The sequence below is a fragment of the Diadema antillarum genome, unplaced genomic scaffold (genome assembly GCF_040938485.1).
Source record: "Diadema antillarum isolate AM-2024a unplaced genomic scaffold, OU_Dant_1.0 seq00000861_RagTag, whole genome shotgun sequence".
NCBI classification, from domain to species: Eukaryota; Metazoa; Echinodermata; class Echinoidea; order Diadematoida; family Diadematidae; genus Diadema; species Diadema antillarum.
In genome coordinates this window covers 862636-873829 of record NW_027271731.1, presented here as the reverse complement: position 1 = coordinate 873829, position 11194 = coordinate 862636, and the positions used below count along the sequence as shown (strand labels likewise).

The 11194-nt window shown below is 38.4% G+C and overlaps 1 protein-coding gene across 1 annotated transcript; it reads right to left on the bottom strand.

Moving 5' to 3' along the window:
* Nucleotides 1-5277: 5277 nt before the first annotated feature.
* On the bottom strand, nucleotides 5278-8983 carry LOC139740558 (uncharacterized). The gene is made up of 2 exons (XM_071651144.1): nucleotides 8828-8983; nucleotides 5278-6945 (listed from the first exon to the last, which is right to left on the bottom strand). Exons 1-2 carry the CDS (start codon nucleotides 8981-8983, stop codon nucleotides 5278-5280), a joined length of 1824 nt encoding a protein of 607 aa, XP_071507245.1.
* Between the last annotated feature and the right edge of the window lie 2211 nt (nucleotides 8984-11194).

Sequence of the window (11194 nt, the reverse complement as noted above, 5' to 3'; positions counted from 1 at the left end):
ACACCTCATTTGGACGCTGGCTGCACTTCCATTGACATCATTCTATATTTCATTATTTCCTTTATGCAAGAAGTGTAGTTAGAAACTCCCGTGTGCATTTGTGGAGAATGTGTAGGCCTACAATGTATTCACAAGTGCGATAACTACAGAGTATAAGTATTGCAAGTACAAAAGGTGCTCACATAGAGGATGAACGTCCACGCAGCTGAAAAGTGTCAATTAGTGTGAACCCGGCAAAGGTATGAGCACTGGGGGTGTTTCACGAAGACTAAAAGTTATGGTATGCCACTTGTTTCCCTGTCCAATTTCACTAGTTTAATTATCACGCATTTCAAATTATCATTAATGTTAACAGAATAAATCCATAGTTATTCATTTTATCTTGTATTATCAATGGCTACATGATGAAAGTCCCCAAAATCTTCATTTTCATTAGAAAGTTGAGTAACATTGAGGACACACACAGCATACCATAATATTTAGTCAATCTTACAATTTAAGTTCGACTTAAATTCTTCATGAAACGCCCCCCCCCCCCCCCCCCCCCGAATGCGATTTGTCAAATGCCAAAGATTTGTATCCACTTCACACTTGCCCACATCTAAAAATCAATAGATAATCAGAATTTGGGGAAACTATCACACAGACACACAGACAAACAGACAAGACACACACACACTCACACACACACACACACATGCATTCACACACACACACACACACACACACACACTCTAAGCTTGCTCAAAGGTACACTCAGTAATCATACAAGTGACATAATCTAGTTGTCCACCATCACTTCGAAATGTCATTCTCACATACCGACAGTCAAAATGTCTCAATAAATGACAAGCTCTCTGATTCTGCACCCTTCTATTATTTATTTTTTTCCCCTCCATTCTCATCTCTCATTCATCAAAAAGCCATGCACTGTGGAACTCCAAATAATTGTTGTCACTTCAGGAATTTAATACACAGTGGAGAACAAATCACTCACCTTTTCAGCACCTCATACACGTGTACATATTTTATTTCATCTGTGTAAGCATAAACAATAGAATACCAAAGTGTGCTGTCGTTGCCATTCATCGCCATTGAAACTGGTTCTAAACAACCACACCTGCCCTGGCCATTGTTGTTAACAATGCTCGCACCTGGTTTCAGTCCAAGCTATAACAAAAGTCTGTGACATCATCACTTCGGTACTCTACTGAACAGCAACCTCTTACCTCAAACAATATTATGATGTGTGAGAGTTGAAATGAATGATGACATAGCAATGAATATCAGTCAAAAGAAGCATCCACATTCAATGTAGACTGGATGATGTAGAAGTATGTTTAGCCAACCATACAGTCATTAGATATTTTACTACTTGTAGGGGTCTACTTTCAGATATAGGACAGGTCCTAGGACTGTTCCCAATATCGCAAATTATGATTTCTCAAGAAAAAAATTGTGACAGAACATGGGTCTCACAATACAACTATAGTACAGAACTTTTTCTTGCACTCTATGCAGAATGAACATAAATAGAGGACGTTTGAGGGAATTTTGTTCTTTTTTCTATTTTTGTGCAACACATCCAGCATGGCAAGTCTTGCATACCATTCAAACATCTGTGTTCTTATGATGGACAATTCTTCACAAAGATGCATGAAATTGCTGGTGGAAAACAGCATTTGGTTAGTTAGGAGGCAATTTGTTATTATATTTTTTTTCTCATAACCTGAAACACTGCAGATTCATCCATCTGCTTGGTATAAGTGATTTTTGTAGTTGTGTAACCAAACTTTTTTTGATCATACAAAAAAAGATGTACATGTATGTGCTTCACAAACCATTTTCCCACTTCAGCATATGTTCTGGATCAACATTTACATTAGCTCACAGTAGAACTTAATGAAATGGGCTATTTGGGAAAAAATACAGTGCAAGAAAGTATTACAGCTGGTAAACAGACAACATGAATACATAAACCTCTGCAAGAATGGCAAGAACTCACATCAACATGCATACAAAGCTAAACATTCACAAACCTTACATCTATCATGGGATTACTTTCAAAATACTCTAATAATGTTCTGTTTACAATATATAACACATTACACATCTACATGCAATAGAACTTCTTTACTTCTTTTGGTACTAATGCAATGATCACGATAAAAAAAAATGATTATAGAGACTTAATAGTTAATCATGTTAACAGAAAGCCACTGACTTTAATTTACCTAGTTCAATTTTCAACATATTTGAACCTCAGTTTTGATAGAGTTTATTTTACAGGATATTTAAATCAATACACATGATTCAACACAATGTCTCACTAGCCAATTAATGATCACAAAAAGGAGATGAAGGACAACTTAGACTAGATTTATTTTCAAAATATGGGCTCATGATGAGCGTTTTACAGCTGCACAAGTCGTTATTCCACCACAATTTGTAAACCCAATCAAAATAGAGAGGTGGCAAGTGATTTTGGTGCTTGAAGCTATTGCATGCCAAGTGTTGGTTCACAAATTAACACAGAATACAAGTAAATGGCAATGTATATTTTGTGCAACTTCATTTTGGCATATATACCATGCTCAAATTTACAAAAGTACAGCTGAACACAAAAACCCTTAACCTCACATAAATCAACACAAATGGCACTGCAGAAAATCTGTCGACTTTCTCAGAATTCGGCAAAATATCAACAACAGAAAAAAAATTACAGAACATTTGTGACTTTTACATTACACCTACCTAAGTGACACCTCAACTCATGTGACACTTACACAAAATTTACAATATGTACAATCCACACAATCTTATATGACATTAAAAGCAATTTGTGCAAGAGAAGTCAAAATACCAGAGTCCAGTTCCATAGTTAGTGAGCAGTATACAAATGAGACACATGCAGTTATCACTGCCAAGGAAAAATCCGCCAAACATGAGATGTTTATATGGGATATGTATGGGATATTGACATCATAGGCACATCCTCTTACTCTATCTCCATGGAAATATTTCCAGACATGTACAGAACACTGCACAGCAATGTCAGTGTTGTTTTGTTTGTTTGTTGTTTTTTAAAATAAAGTATGATAATTTTTAGTCAGTTTACCATCTTATTCTTAATGAGAATGGTGAGGAGTGGTTAGCAACGGTGATGGGGATAGGGTGTTAATTAGAAAAGACTAAACCTGTTCCTAACTGGAACCTTGTGACCTGTGTAGTAAGTCTATGGGCATTTCAGAATTCAATATGGAATGGGTTAAGACCATATCTAGTCAAGGTGAAAGCCTTGGCATGAACATATCGTGGTGATCCTCGTCCAATGTCCTGGTGCAAATGTGAAATGTACAATATGGTCTTATTCACCCTGGAAAATTTTTATTATTTATCTATTTGATTTGCAATTTTACTCCTCCTGTCAAATGCATGGGGAACTTTGACCTGAAAATTGACACATGGCTGAAATACTATATAGGCAGAAATATTTCACGAGGATTATATTATCACAAAGTTTGTGAGTCAGGTGCTATTCACGAATTTAAAGACGCGCAGAAATGATGACTCTGATCCCGACATGATTGTGATGTGCACATTTCTCCATTTAGTACTGTACTCCACGATCGCAAATTTAACCCCTTGCGAAATTGCTGGAGAGTCCCAATTCTTGAAAAATTACCCATAGACTCGCTAAATTGTTATATGCCATGTATAGTATGCTGTATCTGATACAAAATGTCATATTTTAGGTGAAGTTTGACTATAAAGTTTTGTAAACGTACTTTACCAGTGGGCAGACACAGACAGTAATGCTAACAAAAACAAAAATAGTAAATTCACTAGCTTCACTATCACTGCCCTTTCCCTCTTAGAAAGTGAAGGACTTTACTCTTTCAGTCGTTATACAGGGTACAATAAAAACTGCTAATTCTATACCATTTCCGTAGCAGCATGCTATCAACATTGAAGTAAGTTTCCTTCTGGGATACAAAAATTCATAAGTAAAAAATACAGTACTGAGTATACATTGCAGAGAAGGCATCTCTGACGTAAATCGTCATAAAAAGTTACCATACTTTTAAGAATGTGTCAGTATATACCACGCTCAAGTGAAAGTCAAAATATACATATCATCATCGAGTTGAGAAATATGAGATACAAATTTGTACGATGGAACAGCTAGACAAGCAGAGAAAAGATGGGAAAGAGAGATACATGTATGTGAGACAGAGACACTATTTTACAATGCTTTAAATATTGACCGACATCAATTTTACACAGCTTAAAATATTTACCTACAGCATCTATGTAGGAAAATTGTCTCCAAAAACTATTCTGATATGAGCATACAACTTCTGACTACGAAACAACACAGAAATGAATTAGACCATATCTCAGCCAGTATATCTCTTATAACTTTGGATAAATCAATGAATAGTGGGGCTGCGGTAATTCCATGCATGAAATTTGGTGCATACAATTCCAAGATTTTAATCTGGATGACTTTTCCTCTCAAAGGTGTGAAAGTAAAAAGAGCATACCCTTCTCAAGATACAAGATTGAATGCATTCTCTATGAATTGATTTTTAAAAAAATATTTTCCCCATGCATTTCCACATTTTTGTCATATTTATCTGTAAATCATTTAATTTGGAAGTAGTATGCCCTATTCTAGTTGGGCTCTCTGGCTGAATTTACTTCAAAAGAATTTCTACATAAATCCATTATCTAGGGAGTTGAGGGGGTGTCCAGGTGGGAAACTTCAAAGATTTAGAAAAAGTACAAGTAAAAACACTATCATCATCAAATCATAACCTTTTGTGATTGTGGAAAACAGTACCAAATATCATTCACTGATTTCTATATTTACATTAAGATTATTGTACATGTTGACATTGACATGACACAAACATGCCAAACTTGAACTTTATTCCAAAAGATGCTACTCTATTTGAGGGCAAATTGACACATGATATTCCACTGTAAAGCTATAAAAGATGGGGAAAGTAGTCACATCATATGTTTGGCTTCATTTTAACCTGTGTAATGCCAGTGGGAGGGAGAAAAACCTCACTTGCTCACTCGCTAGTACCCTGTATTTGCTTTTATCATATCCATCGTAAAACATTTTCATAGCACTGGGTAAGGTAGTCTACTTTATACTGAGGGATTTTGTGCAAAAGATAATGACTTTCAAACCAGAAAACAATGATTCCTATTCTCAGAAAACAGGTTACAAAGGAGAACTGTGTTTAATAGTAGATCCCCATATCACACAAAACTATCCAAAGGAGTCTTCTCTGTTACCTCTATGCCACTGTTGCTGCCTTGCACCTCAATTAGAACATCAGAGGTATTGGCATTCTCTATCTTGTCCATCTTGGGGTGGTGCCCAGAGGCATCATCCAGGGCCCCTCCCTCGCCAATCTCACCATCCCCTGATGATGGAAGGGGATCTGACAGGCAGTTAGTGACCTTATCTCCCCTCTTGACTGAGGCCTGGAACTCATTCCTCACCATGTTACCTTGACTGGGTGGAGCATCAGGAAAAGGTCTGGAGGAAACGCCACCGACTGGTGCTGTGTGTGGACTTGGCATCCTGTTGTTCATCTCGGATCCAAGTGGCTCGGAACTCTTTGTTCTTCTTACATCATTTTCACTGAGTTCCAACCTGAGGTCCTTATCCTGCACCTTTTGTTCAGTCAGCTCCACATTGATATTGACGGATGTATTGTTGCCATTCGTGTTCCTGGAAGAGAGGTCAGACTCCAGGGTGCTGGCTGCCAATCCTTGGTAGAGGACAGGCTTGTCTGGCAGACATGGCTCAAAGGCACTACTCCACACCTGGGAGTTCAGCTCCTCCTCCTCCTGCTTGTAGTCATCTGTCTTCCTGCACCCACACGCATCGAGGAGAGCGCTCCAGCAGGGCAGACACGTGCAGCGCTTCTCCCTGCCGTCCCTGGTGTAGCGGAAGGGTTGCGTGGCAACGAAGCTCATCAGGGCACACATCAGGAACTCCAGGAGTCGAAAGACAAACTGATAGCTCCACCATGGCCAAGGATCCGGGATCTGCTTCTGTCCCCCCACTGGCCCATACACAACCAGCATTCCATACAGCTGGAGCAATGCCACTGCGAGACCCAGCAGAGCCGTTACCATGGTGACCTTAATAGCACTACCCCAGTTGTTTCTAGGTACTGTGATGATCGGCCTCCCTCTCTGGCCTGGCATCATGACTGACCCTGTCCTAATACTGAGACGCTTGATCTCCCTGTATTTCCGCACTGTTGACCTGTACAGGCGGCGGAATATTACCAAATAGCTGATGGTGAGGAACAGGCCCCAGATGACAAATGTGCACTGACAAATGAGCAATAGTACCGATGCTGTCACATACAGCCCAACGACGACATCCGCTATGAAGGCAAAGATAAAGTGAATCACAATCACGATGGCTAGGTACTTTGGCTTCTGGATTGTCGGAGGCACAACCTGTGTTTTGGTGGACTGGAGAAGGGCCATGAAGAGGATGCTGAAGGCAGAGGTCAAGCAGGGGAATCCTGTACCAAGGAGCAAATAGGCCAACACGTTGTGCCACTTCCCCTTGTAATTGTAGGCATCAACCAGCAGGTACACCGCCCGGATGGTTCCCATGAGGAGCATGAGGAGGTTGAGGGCGATGAAGTAGCCGTAGCTGAGGAGACGCCGCTGTCTCAGTCGGATGATGCTCAGCAGGGAGTAGATGGCCAGGATGGCAAAGAGGACCCCCATGAGGTAAATGTGGAAGGGCCACGCCCAGCCAAACTTGGGCAGGGCGATGTCCCATCTTGGCACGGGCTCAGCGAAGGGGGAGTCAGGAGGACCAGGAGTAGTTTCACCCTCAGGCTCTGGCTCTGGCTCTACACTTGGTTCAGGTTCTGGCTCTGGTTCAGCCTCGACCTGGAGAATAAAGTAAGTGAGGAAAGGATGCCAATAATAAATGATCAGGCCATATTATTCCAGCATGCTCTCCACCCCCCCCCCCCCCCCCCCCGCCTCTTAGGCTCGTACACCTTCATGTATCATGTCGCATTAAAGGCACTATTTCAGTCTTGCTCTCAGATACAGTGGGCTGTAATATTCCTGATGCATAATTGACTGTACTGTTTGAAGCCCTTTTACAGGTCAGTTGGTGAGAGGAAATCTTCAAAGAGACAGCATGATATGTTGTATGCAAAATTGGCAACCCACATAGTTGAAAGACAGTACAACATTTAGTGTTATGGGTTTATTGTAATTCAAAATATATGTCACATGATGCTGATTCTTAAAAAGAAATCAATTTATTGGAGTGTACCATGTAATATATAATACCCAAAGTATTTTTAGGTGTGCTATTGCTAATTTTGAGGCGGAATATATAGAACAATATATAACATATTTCCTTGCTTCTTGCAGCTGCATTACTTTAGACCCACATATTTATTTACAATTATACTAGAACATGCACTATCATGTCATGTCTTCAACTCAAATGTACTATGATAAAATAGTTGTAGACATGTTCATCTTACACGTATTTTCAAACTAGAGCTTTAGTTGTGCTGGACTTACTACCTCTTTAGAACCTTTGTGTAGACAGGTATCAGCCTTGATTAGCATTCATGCTATTTTCTGGTCCTTTTATCCTGTATTCATGCATCTGTCTTTTCTTATGTATTATGCCATGTAAACGCGTGAATATGGATAATGATCTTCAACTTCACGTTCAGTTTTAATCAGAAGTATTAAGCATTTCTCAATTTGACATATTGTTTTGTATCTTGTGTGAACATGAACATATGACTGAAAAAAATGAATGCATGAATGAATGAGTTAAAAAGGAATAAAGAAGTAAATGAACAAATGGACGGATGGATAAATGACTGTATGGAATGGATCAATGAATGAATTAATTAATTAACAAATAAACAAATGAATGAATGAAAGAATGAACGAATAAATAGATAAATAAATAACTAGAAATGTCGCTATGGCGACTGATGCCTCCGCCATAATGCATGATTCTCCCAATAATGAATAGGTGTATAGTACAATGTCTTCATACGTAATGTGTGATCTATGACAGTTTCACATAATTGTCAAAACATTGAAATGACAGGTTTGTCAGAAATGTCTTGAATGTTCATTTTCCTTGAACTGGGTTTGATATAATTGTCTAAGAGTGCAGGTACACATATTTGGGGAATTGAGAATTTTTACTTAAATTCTGACGGACCCTTTTATAAGTTTATGCATTGAGTAATTTCCAACGTATGAAGAAAGAGTGTAATTACAGTACAAAATAGATTTTTTTTTTTTTTTTTTTTTTGGGGGGGGGCATTGAAATCTGGCCTTTGACCCTTAACCTTTGACCTTTGACCTTCTGGCTGGAAATTTCCTGGAGAATCTCCATTAGGTAATGCATGTATATATTAAGTTTTAAAAGTAATGATGCAAGCATTGCATATACTACTATATGAGGGAAGTAGTAAAATTTTGAGGAGTTGACCTTGACCTTTGACCACTGACTATTGACCCATGACCCCTAAACTCCCTAGATAATCCCTGCCAGTCAATTCATGCGTATGTACCAAGTTCCATAAAGATACATTGAACCATTTGCAAGAAAAGTGATATTGCAACATTTTCACCTAACCTGTGGGTGAATGAATGAACGAATGAATGAATGGATAAATGGATTCACAGATAAATGGATTCATAGATTGATCAATGAATGAATAAATAAACAAATAATGTAAGAACGAATGAATGAATAGTTATTAAACCACAGTCCACTTACCTCTGGTGATGGTTCTACTGAGCTCGCTGGCTCATAGGTTGGTTCGCTTGAGGGGCCTCCCTCTGGTAGAGGCTCTGGGCTGGTGGTCAGTGCTGCACCGAGACCCAGCATTAGGACCAACAGGAGTCCAAGAACTGTAATCCACCTAGCTGCCATGCTTCTCTGCAGAAGTCTTTCCCACTAGACGGCAGTGTAGAAAGGCAATGATGAAACAGATCTGTCCATTTATTGATGACTAGCAGTTGTTGCAGGGGTTATGTGCCATTGGGTAGAACACCTGTTTAAAGGACACACACAGAACCATACATAAATGGAAAATAAGGAAGTAATATGCAACATAGATTGGGATACATTTCTTTAGAAGCCATTTGCAAATATTAAGAAAAATCAATCTGCAAAACTATATGATGCACAAATGTAAGTTGGAAGTTAAAGCAGCACATGGAAAAACATGAGGTACACCATCAGGAAGATTTTTGCTTCATATCAATTTGTATTTTAAAGCTACCAAAGCATTCAAACACTCTCACATAAATCATCTGTTTTCAGAAATATTCATTGACCAAAAATAATCATCTCATCATTGATTCATGTAAAACTTCCTTCAAAATTTAACCACAATTTACTAGATTACATCAAGAATAATCTATATGACAAATGGTATTGACATTCTGATCATATTAGTGCATTTAAGTTAGTACTAAGTAGTTGTCTTACATGTGCGAGGAAATCAAAAGAATTCCCCAATGCACAGGACCAAAACTGCAGCACAAACTTCATAAATCAAGTCAGAAGGACTGGTACCCTATATGATTGATTTCAAGACAAGATCATGCTAGATAACATTTATCTCAGATAAACATGTTATATTTACATAATCCGTACATCTAAGGTATTCATCAGTTTTTTGGTCAGTAAAGATTAGATGAACACACACAAGCCATGTGTTACTTCTCCTGAATTCCAGGCACGCTTTTACCCGCCCCATCCTCATCTTTTTTTTTTTTCTCAACTTTTCCCATTATACTGCAGCATGATAGTCTCCCACATATTGTTTCAGCATCTGCAAGTCATTGTGGCTTCACAAATGCTATGTCAGTAGTACTTGGTGGTATTTAGCAGTTAGTCCAACAAGTTGGTCTTTAGACATCAACAAGGACCATGCAATGTCATTGTCTATCATTGGAAGATGAAAGTTAAAGAACTAGGAACTAGTACTACAGTAATTACTTTTTGCAGTGTTGAAATTTTTGCACATTTTGCGCAACCAGAAACTAGTGCGAAAAATAAAAGCAAGGGAATATTTCTACTTGCCATATTTTCAGCAGTTAGATTGATGTCTCCATTTCGTGGAATTAAAAACGTGTGAAACTCATCTTACCATACCGATTGAGTGCAAAAAATTTATCATGCAAAAGTATCCTCTTTTACAATAATAGTATGAAACAACCTTTTTTTTTGTTACCATCAATAGTGCATGGATAAATTAATGGAAAAGAAGAGGTTGCAAATCCTGCATGATCGAGGCACTCTCTTTAAAAAAAAAAAGCACAAACACATGCAAAAAAAAAAAAACCATCCACAAATCCATTTACAGCAACTCATTTGTTTTTGCATTCGAACATATTTATCACCAGGCAACTGATGAAGTGAATGGCAATGAGACATACAATTGTAGTCATCATCGCATAATTTATACTGGTACTTACTCGTCGTGCGATACAGTATACATCCAATCAGCCATACACAGGGGTAGCCATTGTACTATGCATTTAATGAAATAGAATCTCTCTCTATCAAATGCCATTACCCATGGTACAATGTATGTTTGCAGAACAGGAGGATGTCACCCATACTAGTTCCAGAGTGGTATCAAATTATTCTGCACTGTGATGCACAAACACAACACACACAAAGTGTCTACCAGAGCAATTTACTCTCCTATAATAAGCAGAATGTCTTTCTTTCAATCTCTCTCACTCTGCTGTGTCCTGTAGTGTGTGTGTGTGTGTGTGTGTGTGTGTGTGTGTGCTGAATGCACAAGAATCAAATTACTTCCTTACTTCGAGCCTGTTACACATGCATATAATTATTACTCAATCAGTGGGGCTTGGTTACATAACCTCAACTGGAAATGGAAACCAAAACACATCCTCTCATGTGTCTTTTCTGCATTTCTTACCTTTCTTTCAGGATGTGGACAGCATGAATCACTGATTATCTTTACAACAGATACCATTTTGTATATATATACACCACTTGAGTGATCTTACAAACTCAGTTCAGTATAATCGTTGTATATTCTGTGTGTATGATTGCTTACAGTCCCCTTTTGAAAGTGACAATTTAATATGAACGTCTCCTTTA

Coding starts and splice junctions, on each gene's coding strand:
- LOC139740558 (XM_071651144.1), bottom strand. CDS start 8,983: ATGGCAGCTAGGTGGATTACAGTTCTTGGACTCCTGTTGGTCCTAATG. Junction 6,946..8,827: donor CAGTAGAACCATCACCAGAG/GTAAGTGGACTG, acceptor TTTATTCTCCAG/GTCGAGGCTGAACCAGAGCC.